At 45.8% G+C, this 23,147-nt stretch overlaps 1 protein-coding gene across 1 annotated transcript; it reads left to right on the top strand.

Annotated features, from left to right (window-relative positions):
• Positions 1–4,198: 4,198 nt before the first annotated feature.
• POLR1E (RNA polymerase I subunit E) lies at positions 4,199–20,135 on the top strand. The gene is made up of 12 exons (XM_043565620.1): positions 4,199–4,409; positions 4,994–5,097; positions 6,314–6,390; positions 8,082–8,167; positions 10,378–10,436; positions 11,218–11,362; positions 13,428–13,535; positions 14,133–14,229; positions 16,404–16,537; positions 17,429–17,510; positions 18,185–18,316; positions 19,641–20,135. Exons 1-12 carry the CDS (start codon positions 4,334–4,336, stop codon positions 19,798–19,800), a joined length of 1,260 nt encoding a protein of 419 aa, XP_043421555.1. The 5' UTR covers positions 4,199–4,333; the 3' UTR covers positions 19,801–20,135.
• The last annotated feature ends 3,012 nt before the right edge of the window (positions 20,136–23,147 follow it).

A 23,147-nucleotide genomic window follows, 5' to 3' on the forward strand; every position in this document is an offset into this window, starting at 1 on the left:
GCGTCTGAAGGGCTCAGGGCAGAGAAGTTTGTCGTGTTCTGTGTGGCCCGAGAGCAGAAATAGAATAACGGGGGGAGCTACAGAAGTTAGATTCAGCTTCATGTGAGGAAAAACCTGTCCTAGGTGAATTCTGCCTCGTAAGGAATGAGTGATCCACGTCTACAGAATACAAAGTCTGCATCAGGGATATAATGGAAGGGAAAGGAAGTACATAATGGTGAACAGGAGAGTGAGACTTACAGAAAAAGAGAGAAAGGAAGGAAAAAGAGAGGCAGAGGTGGAAGAAAGGAAGAGAAAAGGTGAGGCAGAAGAGACCATTTGGGGAGTAGGTGGTGAGTTGCCGCAAGCATTCTTTCAGGTCTTCATTAGCCATATCCCAGACCGCCAGCAGATGGAGACGTTACTCAAGGAAAAGAGGACTCTAACTCCCTCCAACACCACCCCCTAACACTATCCTTTCCTTATTCTCTAAATATGCATTCCCTCTCCTGAAAAATGATGTGAAGAGAGAATTCCAGAAGTCTCTGAATTTCCAAACTAAGCTTGTAGACAAGCATTTTATGGTAAATGTAGCCTATGATTCTAATTTAGAAGAGGTCTTTGTAGCTTTTTGCATTTTGGTCACTGCCTGAGTAGGGCTCCCTCCATCTTGCCTGATCCAAGTTATGTACATATATATTTGTACATATATGGTGCACACGTGTTTTGAATCATTGTTAAATAAACAACATAGGGGTATACTACAGCCCCCTTCCAATCACCCTTCCATTGGTACTTTGTGTCCCAAAATAGAATTCTGTCGCTTTGAATTCTTAACTGTGGTAATTCTGGGAGTCTTTGCTCTCAATCCATGTGTGCTTTCTTCATTCTTTCAGCTAGAAAGCAGTCAATTCAGAGGACTTTCGCAGACTTTGTCTCACTAGTAAAGATGTACCTAAAAGGGAAACAGTTTTTTTCAACAGCGCTTCCCAACTTTGAAGTGCACACTAATTACCCAGGGATCTTGTTAAAGTGCAGATTCTGATTCAGAAGATTTTTTTTAACGTTTATTTATTATTGAGAGACAGAGAGACACAGAGCGCGAGCAGGGGAGACACAGAGAGAGAGGGAGACACAGACTCCGAAGCAGGCTCCAGGCTCTGAGCTGCCAGCACAGAGCCCGATGCGGGGCTCGAACTCACGAACTGTGAGATCATGACCTGAGCCAAAGTCAGTCGTTCAACCAACTGAGCCACCCAGGTGCCCCTGATTCAGATCTGGTAGGGCTAGAGATTCTGCACTGCTAATGAGGTCCCAGATAACATTGATGCTACTGGCCCAAGGACCACACTTTGAGTAGCAAGGCTATACATAGGTCCTTTTATCAGGAGGGGTCAGGACACCTCTCAAGAAATACAATTGATGATCCTGGGTGGCTCAGTCGGTTAAGTCCGACTTCGGCACAGGTCATGATCTCACAGTTCGTGGGTTCAAACCCCACATTGGGCTCTGTGCTGACAGCTTGTAGCCTGGAGCCTGCTTCAGATTCTGTGTCTGCCTCTCTCTCTGCCCCCTCTCTGACTCATGCTGTTTTTGTCTCTCTCTCTCTCTCTCTCTCTCAAAAATAAACAAACATTAAACAAAATACAATTAACTCTTTGTAGCCATGCTGTCTTCTTTGTCACCCCTTAACTTTGACTTAACTGTTCATATTTTCATTCAACTGATCAACATTTACAGAGAATCTGTAAAAATCACCAGTTAATTTTAAGCAACATTAGCAATCATCGTTGAGCTCCAGTACCAAGGTCCCTAGGGTTAGTGATGGTTTGGATTCATTCCTTGCTATGTCACTCATTCATTCAACAGTTATTGAGGGCCAGGCACTGCTCCAGGAGCTGGAAACACAGTGGTAAACATAAATCTGTTTATTGTTTAACCCCCAACTTGTTTATTGTTAGCCTCAAATAAGTCTGTCTCCAGTAGGGGAGAGAGGCAAATAATTAGGCATTTAAGCTCCTTTCTCTCCCTTTTTCCTTTTCTTTTCCTAAATGACTCAATCCAAAAGCCAGTGGGGTCACGCAAGGTAGCTTTCCACCCAGAAGGAAGGGGAGCTTGCAGTGAGAAGGTTATCCATGTGAAAGTGTGGCCTGGTACAAACTGAGCCCAAGCAGGGCGAGAAGGGCATCTGGGCAGAGGGACAACCTGGTGAGGGTTGTCAGAGCCTAAGCAGAGAAAGGAGGGCACCTATAATGGTTAATTTCATGTGTCAACTTGACTGGCTTCTAGGTGCCCCGATTACACATTATTTCTGTGTGTGTTTATGAGGGTATTTCTGGATGAGATTAACACTTTAATTAGTGGATTCAGTAAAGTAGCTTGCACTCCCCAATATGCATGAGCATCATCTAATTCCTTGAGGTTCTGAATAGATCAAAAGGTGGAGGAAGGAGTTTGCCCATTTTTTTTTTTCTTGCCTCCTCTGTAAGCAGGGACATCTCATCTTTGGTCATTGGACTTGGAGTTACAACATTGTCTTCCCTAGTTCTCAGGCGTTCAGACTTACACCATCAGCTTTCCTGCCAGCTTACAGATGGCAAATTGTGGAACTTCTCAGCTTTCATAATTGTGTGAGCCAATTACTCATAATAATAAACCTCTCTCTCTCTCTCTAAATATATAGATAGATACAGATCTCCTACTGATTCTGTTTCTCTGGAGAACCCTGAACTAATACAGCATCCACATAGGCACTAAGGCTTGGTTTAAGGTGTTGGAGCCTGAATGGGGTAATAGGCCTCCATGTCAGGTGACGGTAGTGGTGGTAGTGATAGGAGATATACTACAGGAGGTGCTGATCAAATAATTAATATATTAAGGCTAGTGGGAACCAGGTTTCTCACTGCCAGGAAAGGAAGTTACAAATATGGGAGGAAGGAAAATCAGAATAAACCCTGAGGTGCTGAATTGGAATTAGAAGTCAGTATGATCTGATGGCTTTCAATATATATGGATTTAGAAATTCTAAATTTTAGAAATAAATCACGTTTAGTTGTAAAAGTGTGTTTACTTACATCTATTCCCTAATTCAGTTCATTGAGGCCTGGGAGCAGTGACATCCCCAAAGCCGTCCATACCTGCTACATAGATCTTGGTTTCTAAATACCATTCCCTACCAAAAGAAACCAGAACTCTTTGGAAAAATGAGTGATTCCAGGGCTGGGGCAGGGAAACTACAAGATAAGCTGAAATATCTTGTGCCAGAAAGTAAGGACATGTTGAAAAAAAATGATGTGGACATGTTACTAGAACACAGAAACGGGCCTAATGGGGTTCCCATTGGCACAATCTGATATAATTTGAACCTGAAAATAAATGATAGTAGCAGATTCTAATCTAATGAATAAGATAGGAATCTACAAGTCCAGACTGATGCAAATAAATAAATGAATAAATTGGTAGTGTGATGCACAGGATTTTTACTTAGTTTCTAAATACCTGCCCACAAAATAAGGGGCAGGCACAAAGTGAAATTATAAAAGGAAAAGAATACCTTTATAGCAGAGAAACCTGTAAGCGGTTTAAGTGGTCAAAATTACTATAACCAGTAATGAGACAAATCGAAATTGTGTGCCACTTAATAGAATACAGTGAGAAGAACAGCATCGTATCTGTAATAATCCTGCCAAAGATGCATAACCTGGAACTAATCACTTGGAAACATTAGACAAATCCAGATTGAGGGGCATTCTACAAAATAACTGGTCTGTAATCTTTAAAATTTAAAGTTTATAGTCAGAGTGAGGGACTGTTCTGGGTTGAAGGAAACTAAAGGGCTATGGCAACTAAATGCAACCTGTGTTTTCCGACAGGTTCTTTCTGCTGCAAAAACTATTGGGACGATTAGTGACCTCGTTTGTGGAATCTTGAAAGAAAGCAACTTGGATAACACGAGACGACCTGACTTCTTGCCCTTCAAAAATGCCCTTCTTTGGGTCCACGCTTACAGGAGCTTCTTTGGCCCTTCGGCTCTGGTGATTCCTAGTCCCACACAAGCCTCAACGCGCAGGCAGAGCGCTGGTTCAGCAAAGAGGACTGGTGCCTGTAGTGGGCAGAAGTCCCGCCTCTCCGGGGCGGGGCGAAGAGTGGGCGGGAACGGCGCCTCCGCATTCCCGGGGAGAGCGAGTAGGGGGCGGTGCCGGGGGGGAGGAGCCACGCCGGCTCCGCACGCGCGGGGCGGAGCGGGTGAGGCCGCGCCTCTTCCGTCCTGTTGCCCTGCTGTTGCATGTGGAGTGGCAAACACGGCCCGGGGGTGTTCGTGTAAACGCCTAACCTTGGCGACCGGACTGGCGAGATGGCGGCGGAGGTGTTGTCGAGTGCGAGGTGGCTGTACTGTGGGGAGCCCGACGACAGCCACAGAGCAGTACTGGGTAAAGACTGCGGCGCCAGAGCGGAGTTCCCCGTAGCTCTCTCCCCTTCCGTCTGGGTGCCTCTACAGTCCTCCCGCCCCTGTCCGGCCCCTTTCCCCGCTGGACCGAGACCCCCTTTAGTCTCCTCCACTACTTGGGACTTGGCCTGGGCTCCTCTGCCATCCCACCATCTTTCTGTCACCACTTCCTCTGGATGAGGATATCCCAGCCACCCTCTTCTCCAAAGCTGTACCTGTCGTCTCCTCCCCACTCACCTGCCCCATCTCCTCCCCACTCACCTGCCCCATCTCCTCCTCTCTATTGGGCAGAAATTCCCCTTTCTCTCTAGCTCTGGCCCAGGTCTCCTCTGGTCTGTTCCCCTAGTTATTCCCTTCTACCACAGCCCTTCCCCAGCACTGCCCTCACTTCTCCATCTCTTCCCAACTGGACCAGGACCTCCTTCAGCCCCCCTTTAGGTCAGGACCTGGGCTTCCTTAACATCCCCGTTCCTTCAGTCGCTCCCTCCCAAGGACAGTCCAGGTCCTCCCCAGCATACACTGTGGGTCCTTCTACTTCCATCTCATTCTCGGGCTGCAATCTTACAGTCCAGTTCTCCAATGGGAAGCTGCAGAATCCAGGCAACATGCGCTTTACCTTGTACAAGAGCAATGACTCCACAAACCCCAGGAAGAGAGGTCAGCGGATCCTGGTAAGTGCTACAGTGGCCAATTGGCTCCACTCTGCAGGCCTCTGGAGGCCTAGAGGCGCTTGAGTGCAGGTGGATGTGGGACAAAGCAGGAGGAGAAAGGGGTGGTGGTGGATAGCAAACGGGCCTTTGAAGAACTCCTGTGAGTCCCAGCAGGTCAGGGGTGTGGGAACAGGCTCCATTCAGTTATGTACTTTTGGTGAAGTGATGGCCTTTCATTGATTTATTCATTTGACAAGCATTGGTTGAACACCCACATGGCCCTATGCTGTAAGCTGGAAGGGAAACAGCTAGGTAGGACCTGGCCCCACTCTGAGGGAGCTCATACTCTAGAGCACGGTTTTTCAACCTTGGCACCATTGACATTTGGATCCAGATAATTCTTTGTTGTTGGCCCACCCTGTGCATTGCAGGACATTCAACGGCTTCCCTGGTCTCTAACCACTAGATACCAGTAGCACCTTGTAGTTGTGACAGTCAGAATATCAAACATTCCCAGATATCCCCGGAAGAGGATTTCCCCCAGTTGAGAACCACTGATGTAGAGAGATGAGAACTGGTTTTGAGTTCAGTAACTTCTACAAGCAGACAAGCTCAGAGCCTGGCGGAGGGAGAGTGAGCTCAGTCAGAGAAGTCTCTGCTTGCCAGAAGGCCTTCCCCGGGAGAAAGTGCATTGGAGCTGAGCTCTGAAGGGTAGAGGAGGGTTTGACAGCTGAGGTTTAGTATTCCAAGTGGAGAGGATGGCAAGGACAAACAGGGAAGCAGGAAAGCTTGACTGTGATTGAGGAATGAATCAGCTGTTTCCATAGTCCTGTGAATACATAAGGAATAGTCCTGGGAGAAATGGGCCAAGAAGCTCAGGAAGGGCTTGGACTTTGGGCCAAGAGGTTGCTGGCAGAACCATTTTGTAGCATGTCTCTAAGCGCTGGGACCCCAGGACCTCTCTCCCGAGTCCTGTGGTGCAATTCCCCTGAGAACTTTTCAGACCACATAGAAGCCAGCACTGTCTGGGGCTTCCCTTTCAAAAGTCCTCTTGCCTTTCTCCTAGGGACACCCAGATTCACTTGGACGGTGGGACTAGATCATCTCCCAGAGGCTCTCTGCTTCTAATCCACTGGTTCTGGATTCTAAAGCTTTTGCAAATGTGGGAAAGGGAGACAAGATGCTTAATACCTTTCAATATTGGTTGTAGTGATGTTTTTTTCCCTTTACATTTTAGGCAGCTGAAACAGACAGACTTTCCTATGTGGGAAACAATTTTGGGACTGGAGCCCTCAAATGCAACACTCTGTGCAGGTAGGGATAGGGGAAGGGACAGCGGGAGGAGGAGGAGGATAGTGGTGGTGAGCCTGGCACTACTGTGTTTGCTCTTTATTTTAGGGACAGTGGGGGAAATCTGGAGAGGTTTACCATGTCCCTTGTTCCCAGATCCAGAGGTCCTCACAGCAGCATGTGGACATGCCTGAGAAGGGAAAACGAGTTACATTTGTTGGATTTCCTAACAAATCTCATTCATTTACAATTTTTTAGGGGTGCCTGGCTGGCTCAGTCAGTGGAGTGTATGACTCTTGATCTCGGGGTTGGGATTTTGAGCCCCACATTGAATATAGAGATTACTTTAAAATAAAATCTTAGGGGTGCTTGGGTGGCTCAGTTGGTTAAGTGTCCAACTCTTAATTTTGGCTCAGGTCATGATCTTGAGGTTCAGGGGATCGAGCCTCACATCGGGCTCTGGGATGACAGTGCAGAGCCTGCCTGGGATTCTCTCTCTCCCTCTCTCTGCCCCTCCCTAACCGCCCCCCCAACCCTGGCCAGACTAAATAAATAAAAATTTTTAAAAAATAAAATAAAATCTTAAAAATAATAATTAAAAAAATTGAGATATAATACAACATATTAGTTTTGGTATATAGCATAATGATTAGATATTTGTATATATTGCACAATGGTCACCACAGTAAGTATAGTAAGTATAGTCATCCATTACCACACATAGTTAGAATTTTTTTCTTATGATCAGAACTTTTAAGATTTATTCTCAACAACTTTTAAATATACAATATAGTATTATTAGCTACAGTCACCATGCTGTACATTACATTCCCAGGGCTTATTTATTTTGTAACTGAAAGTACCTTTTGACCACCTCATTAATTTGCAGTATCCTTTATAATTGTCTTGTTTCCAAAAGGCAGCCGTCTCCACTTATTTGGAATATGTGATCAATAGGCCAAAGCTTGTCAGAAATTTTTCCTGGAACTAACTCCAAGAAAAGCATTTGGTAGTGTCAAAGACTCCAGGGTTTCTATCCAGCTCTACTACTGGTCAACTGACTTTGGACAGCTCTGTCCTTCACTGACCCCCGCTCTCTCCCCGGGTGCAATGAAGATTGTTCACCCGAACAGACTGTAACCGTCAGGCGCTGGCATAACACAGGCAGTGTTCCTCTGATAGTGTCCAACCGTGAAGCACAAAAAAGGCCTTTTCAAAGCCCCCATCAAACCACCCTGCTAGAGGTCAGATTAATGTGTATGTACTTAAAACCATTAACACCACATCATGCCCTTACAAAGATTCTCTAGTTCAGATTGGTCTTCTCCGCATAATTACCAAGGTTTTACTTGTCTTTGCCTCCATAAAATTTATGTGTGCAGCAAATTCTAGTGTAATTCTAGATTTTTATATCTCCAAATAGTTTCCCACTACAGCAATGAGCACAAGTGCGATTGGCTACCAGAATCACCTGGTAGCATTTTTTTTTTCTTCCAGAACCACCTCTTGAATTCCCTCCTTCCTTCGCTCCTTTCCCTCTCATGCTAAGAATTGCTGCTCTTGGGGATCATGGTTACTCAGCAACAAGTGATGTGTTCCTCAAGTGCATTGGGGCAGAAAGACCCTTGAGTACTTTTAAGCAGGAAAAAGGAAGTTGTATAAACAATACCTTTTGCATAATCCATTACCACTGGTATTACTCCTTCTTTGTTCAGGCACTTTGTGGGAGTCCTGAACAAGACCTCCGGCCAGATGGAGGTGTATGATGCTGAATTGTTCAACATGCAGCCACTGTTTTCAGGTAGGTCCCAGTCATGAAGGCTCACAAAAACACTGTATATTTTAGGTTTGCTGGACGAGTTAGTTGTTGATTTATAAAACATATTTTGTACTTACTTTTAAAAGGGTGCCTTTCTGCAAATACTTATTGATGACCTACTATGTTCCAGGCACAAGTTAGGGGCTGGGGATGTAGCAAAACAGACACAGATCCTGTCCCTTCAGTGTTTACAGATTTGAGATCAGAAAATAATTTTAGTTAAAGTCAGATGAGCAATGATCGGAGCAGAATATTGGAGGGCATGTCCAATATTTTTTTTCATTCAAAGGCCTTTTTTAAAACTCTTAACTGTTCTGGTTGGAGTAGAGGTTTTAGGGTCTCTACCAGGTGATGGGAGTTACTTATGGGTTGGACAGTAACTTTTCATTTTTATTTTTTTTTATTTTGAGAGAGAGAACAAGGGAGAGGTAGAAAGAGAATCCCAAGTGGGCTCCATGACAAACTGTGATATCATGACCTGAGCTGAAATCAGGAGTCAGATGCTTAACCAACTGAGCCACCCAGGTGCCCCTCTATGCTTTCTAATTTAGGCGGAGATCCATTTTTACCCTAATCCAGAGGGAGAACTTGTACTGTTTCTCTGCTTTGGCATCTCAGAATGCTCCAGACTGGAGTGGGATCTTCCAGAAGGTTGGAGGGTCAGACTCAAGGGGTTCCTGTTCTCTAAATCTTAAATACTGCGAACCATGGTGAGGAGGGTAGAGATGAGGAAGAATTGCTAGGGTCTTGGTGGATCTGCCAGATACCTTCAGAGACAGTGGTTCCAACTTCATTCCCGCAGAGCAGCGGTGCCAGTGCTTTCGAGAATCTGAGGGACCTGGACCTACCTCCTGGAAACATACACAATATACAAGAATATGTATGAGATTTTGCATACAGTTGTAAAGGGCATTTGAGTCCTGAAACCCATCTGTGAATTTCAGGGATCCATAGTCTATAGGTTAAGAATTCCTTGCTTTGTGAGCACTTAGGTGGCTCAGTAGGTTAAGTGTCCAACTTTGGCTCAGGTCATGATCTCACAGTTCATGAGATTGAGCCCTGTATCGGGCTCTGTGCTGACAGTGCAGATCCTGCTTGAGATTCTCTCTTTCTCTCTCTCAAAAATTAACAAACAAACTTAAAAAAAAAAAAAAAGAATTCCTTGCTTTGCAAACATATGTAACTGCATTTAGATTATCCTCCAAATGCTCTACCAACTTCCCAAGAGGCAAAGGAAATTGTTCATTAATTTGCTGATTAAACAAATTTTTGTTTTTACATGTAAAAAAGTGTGTAAATAATGGCTTATTTGGGACAGTGTGTGTGTGTGTGTATATATATATATATATATATATATACACACATACATACACACACACATAATATATATTATATATATAAATATATACACATACACACACACGTATGTATGTGTATACACATACATGCACACACATGCAACATTTATTAAGTGCCTATGTGCTAGGCAGTGTTCTAAGCACTTTCAGTGCACTACATCATTTACTTCACATAACCCTCTGGTTGTTTTATCAATGACAAAACTGGCACAGAAGTGAACCAACTTGGCAGGGACACAATGCTGCTATCTATGTCTATATAAAGTACCATATCATGTCGTGTATGTATATATGACCTGGGATTGAGACTCGGGCAAGGTCACTCTAGAGCTTTTGCTCCTGTGTCCACTAGATTATACTGCCCCTTATATATAAATACTTTATGGGAGATTTGAGAGCTTTATGTAAGTAATACATACCTCACATTTATGCTTACCTACTTTTAGGTCTTTTATAAGGAGGGCAAAACTATTTACTGGAAAGAACCAAGGACTTAGTTTCTAATCCCATCTTGGCCACTGCCTGGTCAACAGACTTGGGGCAAATTATTTCATCTGGAGGCTTCATTTTTCCTTATTTGTAAAATGAACAGTTGGACCAGATGACCCCCTCATTTGACTTCTTAATTTATTCTCCAAATCCTCTGACTGTACTAAAGTCACAGACTAATTGTTTTCAGGATCCATTATATTAAACTCTGGGAAATCCTGAAGTAAAGAAATCTGTTTTTCCGAGATTGGCTGTTAAAATAAATATTAAACACTATTATAATCTGTGGGCCTTACAGCTCACTTTTTTTTCCTCTCTGTTTTTGTTTGTTTTGTGTTTTGATAGATGAATCAGTCGAGAGTGACTCGACACGAGAGAATGAGGCCAAAACTTTTAGAGAAAAGGTAAGTGTGACAGAACTGAGCTGTGGGACCCGAAATTATTTCCTTCTAGGCCTTGCGTTTTCCCATCAGTATAATGAGCTGGCTGAACATAGGGCTGCTCCCAGCTCAATCAGTCTGTGGTTCTCTGGCCGGGCCACCTGCAGAGGCCTCCATGGCCTCACAGAGCCATCCTTCCATGTGGGACAGCTATACGCTGCTCTGTGCCAGTGTGCGGAACTGGTTCTCTGGACTGATATAGGTGTAGCATAATACTTGGTTTTGGATTTAATCCAAGTTTCAGAAAATACTGGTTGTAGCCTGGAAACTTTCTCATTAAAACAAAAGTAAACTTCAAGATTTTCAAGGTAGGCGGTTTCTGCAAAGTTCATCTCACCCCAGGATGGCAATTGATTGAATCTTCAGTACTGCCTGGAGCAGTGTTGAGAGCGGATATGAGGCTGTCTTCAGGCTCAGAGGGAAAGAATGAGTGATTAGCAACATCTGCTGGGTACAGGGCTGGAAAACAGTAAGCTGTATGCCACAGATTTACCAATCCTAATTCTGGTCTTTTTACTTTACAAATGGAGACACTGTTGATTTGTAAATACCCCCTGACAGTTTATAAAGCAAGTACTTCAGATCTGTTAATACAAGAAGCCTGGGAGATAGATACATACAGTTCAGCCCAATTTGCAAGTGCGGTAATAATCATGGCTCAGAAAGGCCGAGGGTTTCCCCATAGTCACACAGGAATAGTAGTGCCCAACCTGTCCCTAGACAGACCACATTTGTCCCTGCACAGATGGATTCTTGCATTGAAGCCTTTGGAACCACCAAACAGAAGCGGGCTTTGAATTCCAGAAGAATGAACAGAGTTGGCAATGAATCTCTGAATTGTGCAGTAGCTAAAGCCGCAGAGAATATTATTGATGCAAAGGGTGTGACTGGTAAGCAGCTGGGACCTGGGTAAGAGTCTGCTCATAGAGACCACTTTCTCTTCTCTTGAGATCTTTTACCTGCCCCACAGATGGAAATAATGGGCATTCGGGCTGGATTCCTTCCTCTCACTGAGTGCTTTCCTGGGAACAGACTCTGGAAGTAGTAAGAAACATCTGCCCTTGGGGAGCTCCCAGCCAAGTAGAGGAGACAGGCACGGGAATGGATGTGTGTATGCGTGTCCTTGGTGCCAGGGTTCCAGCTGGCAGGGTGCTCTGGGCACAGGGAGGTTTTGGGGAAAAAGACCAAGGTGATGCTGGTGCTGATTAACCCTCTGGAGACAGGGCTTCACTTTGGTGCCAGTGGACCTTTTTCTGTTCCTAAATTCGTCAGCAGCTTGAGTATTTAATTGTATTATTTAAAAATGTATTTATTGCTCAAATGCATTATAAGAACGTAAGAGAAGGTTTACATAAGAGCGGTTTTTCTATTAGAGTGGGATTTTAGTAATTTTGAGAAAATCTTTCCAAACCCTCTGATCATATAAATATTTTCCTATGTTTTCTTGCAGTACTTTCATAATTTTACTTTTTACATTTAAAGCTTAAGACTTATTTTGGCATGTGGTAGAGACCTAATTTTATATTTTCTAAATGATTAACCAGCTGTCCCCAACTCCATCCTTTTCTTGTAGAAGATGATTTAGAAAGTCCTCCTTCTCACTTTAGCACATTCTGTCTGTGTTCTGTTCCATTGTCCATTCTGTTCCCGTGGCAGCATGAGGCTGTTGTGATTTCAGTAGCCTCATCATCCGGTTTATTTTCTGATAGGGCAAGTTCCTCCTACTCCTTCCTTTTATTTTTTGCAAACATTAGAGTAACCTGCTTTTTCCCCAGGTGATCTTAATTATTTTGTCAAATTCCCTCAAAACGCAATTGAGATTAATATGGAGAGAATCATCATCTTTATAATATTATGTTTTCTTATCCAGGAACATAAAAATATGTCTCTCCATTTATCTGAAAGCATTAGTAAATTAAAAAAATATTTTTTTAATGTTTATTTTTGAGAGAGAGAAAAAGAGGCAGAGAGAAAGAGACACAAAATCTGAAGCACGCTCCAGGCTTTGAGCTGTCAGCACAGAGCCTGCCGCAGGGCTCGAACTCACGAACCGTGACATCATGAGCTGAGCCGAAGTCGGACGCTTAACCGACTGAGCACTCGGGTGCCCCACATGAGGATATTTTTTAATGTTTTTGTTGCATTTACATGAGTAAATTTTGTAATGTTTTTGTTGAGTTTACTGTCAGCTATCAAAGGACGTCTAAAAAGAAAAATAATTCACCCGTTTCTCATCATTTTTCCAGACCAACTATTATAATTTTCCTGTATTCCTATCTGTCCACGTCTATATGCATACTTAATTCTTTTTTTTTTTTTTAATTTTTTTTTTTTCAACGTTTATTTTTTGGGACAGAGAGAGACAGAGCATGAATGGGGGAGGGGCAGAGAGAGAGGGAGACACAGAATCGGAAACAGGCTCCAGGCTCTGAGCCATCAGCCCAGAGCCTGACGCGGGGCTCGAACTCACGGACCACGAGATCATGACCTGGCTGAAGTGGGACGCCCAACTGACTGCGCCACCCAGGCGCCCCAATGCATACTTAATTCTTAATGGTTATCCTTGTAGGCTAGTTCACAGTTTTATATTCTGGTTTTTTGTTTTTACTCACAATATGTGGGGAAGTTTTCTGGAGCCATTAAAGACTCTTTTGAATATCCCTCACTTTTAGCTTCTCTTGTATTGTAAATACTTATCGGTACACCTGCCTTTCCCAACTATATTACAAGTCGCTTGAGGGGGACCACACCGTGTGCACCTTCCCCAGTGCCTGGTTAGGTTTGTGTCATGATAGCTGGAGCTGTCAGCCTGATGGGGAGGTCAGGCCAGATTGGCAGAAGCATTCCAATGAGTTTTCCGGACCAGTTACGATCTTGAGGACATAAGTTATAGTGTATTGGGGAACCTGCAGCCAAATGGATGATACCGACACCATCTCTTCCTTTATTAAAAAGCTCTGGTCAGTGATGCCATCCGTGATGAACTGCAAGATGACTCCCTGTACCTTCCTCCCTGCCACGCTGATGCAGCCAAGCCTGAAGACGTGTATAAATTTGAAGACCGTATCCTTGTTGCAGTAGAAACGCTGCTTTATTTCCCAGGTTGGGACGTGTATACATGAGTGGGCAGACAGGCTCTCTGGTGTGTTGGTGGTCCCGTGATGCTCACGGAAGCTACATCCAGACCTTTGTGCTCACTCCAGCGCTGTCGCTGGGTAGTCAGCTAGGCTTCCTCACTAGCTGTGGGACTGGCCCTCCGCCCCTGAGATTCAAACCCATTCCTCAGCAAAGTGCTGAGGTCACTCTCTGTCAGTAGTCAGGATAAGACTTCTAAGTCAACTAGTGCCTTTAGTCTAAGACAGACTGATTTGTAAAAGGTAGGGTTGGAGCATAGAATTTCCCTACTTGTGCATCTAGTCAGAGGCAAAATGCCTGCGGTAGCTTTGTGATAAGCCGGGGAGGCAGAAAAGCCCAGGCAGGGAATGGGCTCTGGGCTGGGAGTCTGAAGGACCGAGACCCTGCGCTCAGCCCCAGTGTATTATGTGATCTTCCCCCATCTGGGCCTCAGCTGTCCCATCTCTAAAACGAGGCCCCTCTGAGATGAGCTAGCCAGTTGGATGTTGCCATTTTGGTCAGATTGTGTTCTTGACCTGTGACTAGTTCTCTCCCCTGCTGAGTATGAAGCTCTTCAAAGCCCATCTGAAGCTTTCAGGAATGTCTCATCAGAGGAAATCCTAAAGATGATCGAAGAGAACAGGTACCCCTCAACCCCCTGGGTGGATGGAGTGTCTGGGGCAGTGGTGTCAGAACATGACAGTAGTCAGGTGAAGCGGACTTTTAGGGATGTCAGTCAGTGAGGGTGTATGTCTTTTCAGCATTTCAACGTGAACGAGCCAGTGTTTTCTTGAAAATGTTTGGGCCTTCAGGCTTCTTGTCCCAAGGCTGTGGGTGGCATTCAAGGGAGAGAGAGGTGGCCTCTGAGTACCTGGAGCCTGTGGCTGGGCAGAGGGTGGTGGGGCCTTGTGGTCTGGGGCTTGGAACTAGAGCTGGCCCATGTCCCCAGTGTTATGCTGATAGTGATTGTCACCAGTGGGGTGGGGCCCGAGTGTGAGCCTGCGAGTAGGTGCCAGTGGAAGTGATGGTGTGCTGAGTGAGCATTTTAACTTAAAGTTAAATTTATGTATTTAAATACTGTATATTTTAAAGGGTGCCTGGATGGCTCAGTCAGTTAAGCGGCCAACACTTAATCTCGGCTCAAGTCATGATCTCACAGTACATGAGTTCGAGCCCCAAATCAGGAGTACAGAGCCTGCTTGGGATGCTCTCTCTCTCTCTGCCCCTCCCCAACTCATGCCACATATGCTCGCCCTCTCTCTCTCTCTCTCTCTCTGTCTCTCAAAATAAATAAACTTAAAAAAAATAAGTACTGTATATTTTAAATAATTCAGATTATCTCTCCACCCTCCTTGGGCCTTTAAAAGCAGCTTTTTTTTTTTTTTTTTTTTGATGATAGTGGAATTTTTTTGCTCTTGAGTTTTTCCTTTTAATAATTTTATCTTGAGAAAATAAAAAATTACAAACCCTAGGTTGGTTCCCCGATTTTTTTAAGGGGAGGGAAGGGCAGAGAGAGAGAATGAGACTCCCAAGCAGGCTCTACACTTTCAGTGCAGAGCCTGATGCAGGGCTTGAACTCATGAGCCATGAGATATGACCTGAGCTGAAATCAAGAGTCAGAGGCTTAAGTGATTGAGCCACCCAGTGCCCCAAGTTCCTTGAGTTTTGAAAGTGCTTTTTTTTCTTTTTTTCCCCTCCAAAGATTCATTTCCAGAAAAGTTTATTACTGGTTCTTGGTTGTCTTAATGTAGTTGTGGTTCAGCAGCAGGTGCAGGAATGAGCTCTGGGCTGAGTTTGAAGAAATAAGTCCCTGAGCTCTGCCCAAGGTACGGTGTGATCTGTGTGATCTTCCCTCCGCTGAGCCTCAGTTTTCCTATCTGTAAAACGAGGCCACTTTCTTTTTTTTTTTTTTTAACGTTTTTTTTTAATTTTTATTTTTTGGGACAGAGAGAGACAGAGCATGAACGGGGGAGGGGCAGAGAGAGAGGGAGACACAGAATCGGAAACAGGCTCCAGGCTCTGAGCCATCAGCCCAGAGCCCGACACGGGGCTCGAACTCACGGACCGCGAGATCGTGACTTGGCTGAAGTCGGACGCTTAACCGACTGCGCCACCCAGGCGCCCCGAGGCCACTTTCTTAAAGAGCTTCGTTATCTCTCTGAGTCCAGGATCCTCATAGTGGTAGAATAGTACATAAAAATAATAGCTAACATAGATGGAACTCTTACATGTGCCAAGTACTGTTCTAGACACTTTACTTGCATTATCTCATTTAATGCACAGAAAGCCCCTACTCTGAGGCTACTATCATTGCCTTAAATTTTTAGGTGGAGATGATGTACAGAGATGTATGGAAGATGTACAGAAACTTGCCCAGGCCACTGAATGGCAGAGAGGGGGCTCAAAACCAGGCATTTTAACTCAAGAGCCTGTGCTCCAGACCACTACATCAGGATGGGGCAGACCACGGCCTGTGTGCCAAGTCTGGCTTGCTGTCTGTGAATAAAGTTTTATTGGAACACAGCCATGGTCATTCATTTATGTATTATTAATGCCTGCTTTTGCAGTGGCAGCTTTGAGTAGATGGAACAGAGACCATATGGCCCACAAACCACAAATATTTACTGTCTAGTCCTTTACTGCCTTGGCACTAAACCATGCTCACTGTGTTATAAGGAGCGTTGATAGGACGGCCCTTCCTCGACTGTTGAGTGTGTATCAGCTGTGAAGGATGCCTGCTGTTTTCATTGACAGCATGAATGGCTCCTGACAGAGCCGGTCTCATGCATCCCTCCGTTGTCTCTTCCCCCGTTTTAGCCACTGCTCCTTTGTCATAGAAGCGTTGAAGTCTTTGCCATCTGATGAGGAGAGCCGAGACCGCCAGGCCCGATGCGTATGGTTTCTGGACACGCTCATCAAATTTCGAGCACAAAAAGTGATTAAGCGGAAAAGTAAGTCCATGATAGACATTTTATTCTAGTCATTTCTAGCCTGTCACTTGTCTACTAGACTAGCTGTAATGAGAGAAGAAAATGGATATGATTGTCTTGATCTTTATTTGTGACTGTGTAAAAAGTGAGGTTCCTGTAGTCATGCCGGCAGACTGAAAGGACCGGCCCAGCTCTCTCCTCTTCTGAAAATGGGGATAGGCTGGGTTGTACCTTTGTTCAGAGCTGGCATCCACCACTTCTCGTCTGCATGGGGCAAAGTATAGTATCCAGTCAAATCATGAAAATTTTAAGGGACTGTTGGGCAAACGTGAGCTCTCTGGGGAGAAAAGCTGGCTTTGTTCATATGACGGCTTATGGCAGGTTTACGTGTGTCCGCGTATTTCTGACTGACAAGGAAGAGAGTCCATTCCCGCTGGTAACACGTGTCACATGGCTAGGGCCATGCTGGATGCCCCACATCCACCCAGCGCTGGAAACCCACCTGTGGTTTTAGGCACAAGGTGATGCCGTCTTGTTACTGTGATTGAGCTCCCAAGAGTCTGTAATAGTTTTCAGGATTTGCCTGCTTCTTATTTTCACATTTCAGTCTCTCCTCCTTTCCCTCTCCTTGGGCTTTCTCCACTATCTATTTTGCTTTGTAACATCTTATGAATTCTAGATCTTTAGGCCTCATTGGAGTCTGGTTTTCCTCCCTGTCTCTGCCCCATCACAAACGTCTCTCGGGCGTGTGCAGTTTTCATTGGGAAGTGGCTCTTCTGTTTCATGGGCCCTGCTTCTCTTACCACATGGCTCCATTCATTGCAGTGGCCCAACTGCTGGCCAGCATCTCCTCATGGAGATGCTGTGGTGTGAGGGTTTGGAAACATGCTCAAACTCAGCTTTGTGTTGTAGGTGCCCTGGGACCTGGGGTCCCCCACATCATCAGCACCAAACTGCTGAAGCACTTCACCTGCTTGACCTACAACAACGGCAGGTCAGGGGGATTGGCTTCTGGGGCTCCTGCCTCTAAAGGAGAAAGTGGGCTGGGGAGGGCAGTGGGAGTGGGGACGAGCGCATGGGTTGGATCCCATGTCCACGGACACTGCTGAGGAGAGCACTCACTGCCCTTTGCAAGGGTCTTCCTCAAATCAGTTGAGGAAACGCTATGTATTACATGCTCTGTCCCCCTTGGAGAAGTTCACGTTAGAGGCTCTGGGAAGTCCTGCAGCTGGAGACTTCTTTCACTTCATACACTTCTCCAAGGAACCTTTCCTAATATCTAATAGAACCAATGTTCTATGGAAAGGCAGTGTTGCAGAAAAGGGCAGGCCAGTGCCCTTTGCATTTGGGATGACTGTTTTCCCAGCCTCCCTGCTGAGCAGTGGGGACACGCTCTGAGGGTCTGTGTCCTTGAGAAGCCCTAACTGTGCCTGGGGAAAGTGTAGCTGTGGCCCACTCGGAGGGAACACTGGGATTGGCTCATCGCCCCACTGTGCATGAAGGCATGGGTACCTTGACCGGACAAGGAATGTTGCTCAGATTTCTTCTCCCCAAGGTGGGAGGACAATGAGTGTGCATGAGAACAGGCTTGGATGTTTTTATTCCGTTTCTGGAATAATCATCTTAGAGTTTAACGCTGTCTCTCCTTCACTGCCACTGATTTTGTAGCCTACGGAACTTAATTTCGGATTCGATGAAGGCGAAGGTCACCGCGTATGTAATCATACTGGCTTTGCACATAAGCGACTTCCAGATTGACCTGACACTGTTACAGAGGGACTTGAAGCTCAGCGAGAGAAGGTGAGCGCAACAGAGTAATAAGCTCCCTGTAGGGTGCTTAGTATTTCTAGTACTACTGGAAAGCAGGAAGCACCATCAAGGGACCTGGGGACATTTGATACGGGCCAGAGGACAGTTGTCAGCGAATGAGTGATTAAATGGATGCACAACCAAGACATTACCAAGTGCCTTGTCTATTCTACGCACAGTATTAAATCTGTCACAATCTCAGTGATTTTCCTAAAAACCAATGGGAGAAACTTCCGTTCAAAGAAGTCAGTGACTCCCAGCGTCACACGACCAAGAGGGGGGGAATAGTTAGGCTTCGAGCCTGAGCCTTCCCATAGCATTCTGTCCCTGTATAACCCAGCAGTCTCTGAATTGCTGTCACTGGGGAGAGGGGGTCTGTATGGTCCTGAGGGGTGGAGCCCAGGGGTGGAAGTTGTAAGAGAACCCAATGTCAGCCTAGCAAAAAGAATGTCCTCAGAGTTGGATTGAAGGGGCTGCCAGGCATGGTGGGGCCACCGTTTGTCAGGGATATCACACTGGGGCTTCTATGACCCCACAGCCTTGCTGAGGAGCAGGGACAGGCTCGGAGGCTCCTGGGAGAGTTGGCAGAGTTGTGGTCTTGGGCCTTTTCCAGCCTTGCTAGGAAGGATTTGGACAAAGCAGGCAGAACTTTCCAGGATCCTGAACTGTGGGATATGCTGGCCTTTGGATGATTTAAGAGCGTCTGGTATCCAAGGCCCCCGATGGTGTTCCAAGAGAGCCAGCGAGAATACCCTTGTCTGGGCTCTTCTAGCAGTCCCTGGAGGGATTGCCCTGAGGGCCGTCCACAAAAGGCATTCTAATAGGCATTGAGGTGGAAAATAAAAGAGAAACAAGATGCTCGGAGCCTGTAAAGTTCTAGCAAAATTCTAGCAAGTGCTCAATCCTGGTTATCAGAAGTAAACAAAGTTATTAATTGTGTCTAGATAACCTGGTTTTCCATCACCTATATGGATACTTGCTAATAGCAACACATTAAAATGAAATTGTCTTGGGGCGCCTGGCTGGCTCAGTGGAGTGTGCAGCTCTGGATCTCGGAGTTGTAAGTTTGAGCCCCACGTTGGGTGTAGGGGTTACTTAAAAATAAAAATCTTTTACAAATAAATAAGATACATTACATTACATTACCTTGTCTTTTTGATGGCTCTGGAGCAGATCTTGTCTGCTTCTCTGCTCTGTTCCTGGTGGCTGTTGGGGATTCTGTCTTCACGGGCGGAGTGTGAATGCTGCTCCCCCTGCCAAGGGCAGACCTGCTGAGGACACTCCCTCCCTTTTGTTCTGTGTGTTTGCTCCTTAGGATGATGGAGATAGCGAGGGCCATGAGGCTGAAGATCTCTAAGAGAAGGGTGTCTCTGGCAGCTGGCGGGGAGGAGGATCACAAACTGGGCACTCTGTCCATCCCGCTGCCTCCAGCCCAGACCTCGGACCGCCAGTCAAAGCGGAGGAGGATCACCTAGAGGGTGCTTTCCAGATGGAGCATTTTGGCCACACGGAGCCACTACTTGTGTTCATTTCTATTTTTATTTTTAAAACGAGAAGGAAAAAGAAGCCTTGCTTTGGCGTGGGTACGAAGCCAGAAGCAGCATCTCAAGTCGTGCTTGTGTTCGGTGGAAACATAAAGTGATCACCATGTTGGACTTCACCTCTCCCCTCTGGTGTCGCTGTGATTATAAATGGCAGGCGGTTCCTGTGGGAGGGTGGGGCCTGGGGAAGTCCGAGCCAACAGATCTCACAGGCTGAACCCTAGGCCAGATCTAATGGATCAGTGTTAATAAAGAGGGCTGTGAAGAGAGCTGTGATGCCTAGTCTGGAAGGGCCACACAGCCCAGCTGGGCTGGAAGAGGAGGCCTCCGGCTTTCCCAGTAGCTGTGGGTCACCTGTGTCGTGGGGTTGCCGAAGGGGGCCAGTTTAGTTTGAGGCTGCCGTAACAGAGGAGCCGGTCAGAGGAAGAGATTGACAATGCCGGTTACTCTGCCTGGCTCGGGCCCACAGAGGGCAGGGGTCAGCTCTGAAAGCACGTTTTTGAGAGAGATGAATCAAAGTGAAGTACGGAAAACAAATGGTTCTAGACCTCTTTAAAAAGAGGATTTGATGCATGGATAGAATGCTATAAAATTGTGAAAGGGCTGCACAGGTGGGAATCGGGAGATTGCCCCTGGCTCTGCTGAGTTCAAGAACACACGGTTGGGGGGCACCTGAGTGGCTCAGTCGGCCATCTGACTCTTGATCTGGGCTCAGATCAAGACGGTTTGTGGGATCGAGGCCCGCGATGGTATGGAGCCTGTTTGGGATTCTCTCTCTCAAATAAATAAACATTTAAAAAAAGTGCACAGCTGAGGTTGCCAGTCGGGCATCAAGACGCCACGTCTGCCCCAGACTGCTTCTTGGATTGCCGAGGCTGGTGACGACACTGTAATGCTGAGTCCAGCCACCAGTGCTTTCAGTCCCCACGTTTCCACCCTTTTACTTGTCAGCACTAACAGCCAAAAGATCAAGAAGCTGGCCTCCATCTTGCTTCCTTTTTCTGTGAGCATTTGACCCTTGAATAATCCAGGGTTAGGGGGCATCAACCCCTCACACAGTCAAAAATCCATGTGTAATTTTTTTTAAGTTTATTTTTGAGAGAGAGCGTGTGCACGAGCAGGAGACGGGCAGAGAGGGAAGCAGAGAGAGAATTCCAAGCAGGCTCTACACTGTTGACGCAGAGCCCGATGTGGGGCTCAGACCCACAAACTGTGAGATATGGCCTGAGCCGAAATCAAGAGGCAGATGCTTAACCAGCTGAACCACCCAAGTGCCTCCCATGTGTAATTTTTGACACCCCCAAAATTTGACTAATGGCCTACTCTTTTTAAAAAAAATTTTTTTTCAATGTTTATTTTATTTTTGGGACAGAGAGAGACAGAGCATGAACAGGGGAGGGGCAGAGAGAGAGGGAGACACAGAATCAGAAACAGGCTCCAGGCTCTGAGCCATCAGCCCAGAGCCTGATGCGGGGCTCGAACCCATGGACCACAAGATCGTGACCTGGCTGAAGTCGGATGCTTAACCGACTGCGCCACCCAGGTGCCCCACTAATGGCCTACTCTTGACTGTAAGCCTTAATGATAAGCAACACGTATTTTGTACATTATATGTATTACATACTGTATTCTTTAAGATAGAGAAAAGAAAATGTTAGGAACACACAGTACTTTATTGGGAAAAAATTTACGTGTAAGTGGATCCACAAAGTTCAAATCCATGTTGTTCAAGAGTCGACTGGAATTTCATAGTTTTCTGCCAGATACATGTATTACTGTTACAATCCTCGGGGATAAGTGAGTGTTACTTGAGAGAGAAGCTACTGGAGAGCATTGTTTGAGCTTCGGTGCTTTGAAAACAAGATGGGCACGTCGTTTATCTTGCAAATTCCAGACAGGTAGTGTTTTCATAAGAATGGTCTTCATTCCATTTGGATGAGTGTATTTATAGAAGTAAAAGCTTTGGGGGAAGGAAATAGATTGATTTTTTTTTTCATCTTGAACTTTTGAAATTATTCTTTCCACTCCATTTGTAATTGAGCCCAGGGTGCTATTCTTTCCTTTTTAATGCTTCATTTTTGAGAGCACAGGTGGGGGAAGGGTGGGGGTGGGGTGGGACAGAGGATCCAAAGCAGGCTCTGTGCTGACAGCAGCAAGCCCAATGTGGGGCTTGAACTTAGGACCGGTAAGATCATGACCTGGGCCGAAGGTTGGACACTCAACCAACTGAGCCACTGAGGTGCCTCTTATTTTGTATTAGTTTTTATTTTAGAGAGCTCACAAGTGGGGGAGAGGGGCAGAAGAAGAAAAGAGAGAGAGAGGGAGAGAATCTCAAGCAGGCTCCATGCTCAGTGCAGAGTCCATCTTTGGATCATAACCTGAGCCGATATCAAGAGTTGGATGCCAACTGACTGAGCCACCCCGGCACCCCAGCAAATACTTTAGATCATTAAACTAAATTTAGAAGTTGTGCTGATCAGGGGCGCCTGGGTGGCTCAGTCGGTCGAGCATCTGACTTCAGCTCAGGTTATGAGCTCCCGGTTGTGAGTTCAATATAGGCGTCAGGATTCGTGCTGACAGCTCGCAGCCTGGAGCCTGTTTCTGATTCTATGTCTCCCTCCCTCTCTGCCCATCACACTTGTGCTCTTTTTCTCTCAAAAATAAACTTAAAAAAAAGTCCTGGCCAGATATCAACTCCTAAAAAGAATCAAGGCAATTTTTGTGGAATATTCTTTTACAGTTGTCGTACATTTGCCATGAATGAAATTGCCTTCCAGCGTTTGCTCCTTAATGGTAATGAGTGCCTACTGTGAGCAAGGCGCCGTGCTGAGCACTGTGGCCAGGAGGGAAGTTTAATCTCCTTAGTCCCACACTTAAAGCCTTTGGTGATAGGGTTTCCACCTGCCATTCCTACTCTGAGTCCTGAACCCTACTTGACATGCCCTTGGTTCCTCACACCCCTCAGCCAGGTCTTCAGAGCAGGCCAGAGTCACCTCCCTGCACTTTCTATACTCTTCTCCTCACCCCTGCAGGTGTCACTGTCCCACCCTTCATAGCCTGGTCACCTGCCCCTGTATCCCCAACTGTAGCCACAGCTGGACGTGAGCTCCCATCATCAACCACTACCAGCCCCCCTGCTGTGCCTGTACTAATCTCCACTTGTATTTACGTGATTTACGTACACTCGATGACATCTCTTGACTGGAGGATGGTCCAGTTCATCCTGTGTGTCAGTGACTTTCCCCCACTAGATATGTAAGTACTCATCAAAGGAAGGAGTC

The sequence above is a fragment of the Prionailurus bengalensis genome, chromosome D4, assembly GCF_016509475.1.
Source record: "Prionailurus bengalensis isolate Pbe53 chromosome D4, Fcat_Pben_1.1_paternal_pri, whole genome shotgun sequence".
Classification (NCBI taxonomy): domain Eukaryota; kingdom Metazoa; phylum Chordata; class Mammalia; order Carnivora; family Felidae; genus Prionailurus; species Prionailurus bengalensis.

Excerpts from the sequence above, each read along its gene's own strand:
- POLR1E (XM_043565620.1), top strand. The coding sequence starts at position 4,334 with ATGGCGGCGGAGGTGTTGTCGAGTGCGAGGTGGCTGTACTGTGGGGAG. Across the intron at positions 4,410-4,993 it reads CAGCCACAGAGCAGTACTGG|TCCAGTTCTCCAATGGGAAG; the intron begins GTAAAGACTGCG and ends GCAATCTTACAG. Across the intron at positions 8,168-10,377 it reads CATGCAGCCACTGTTTTCAG|ATGAATCAGTCGAGAGTGAC; the intron begins GTAGGTCCCAGT and ends GTGTTTTGATAG.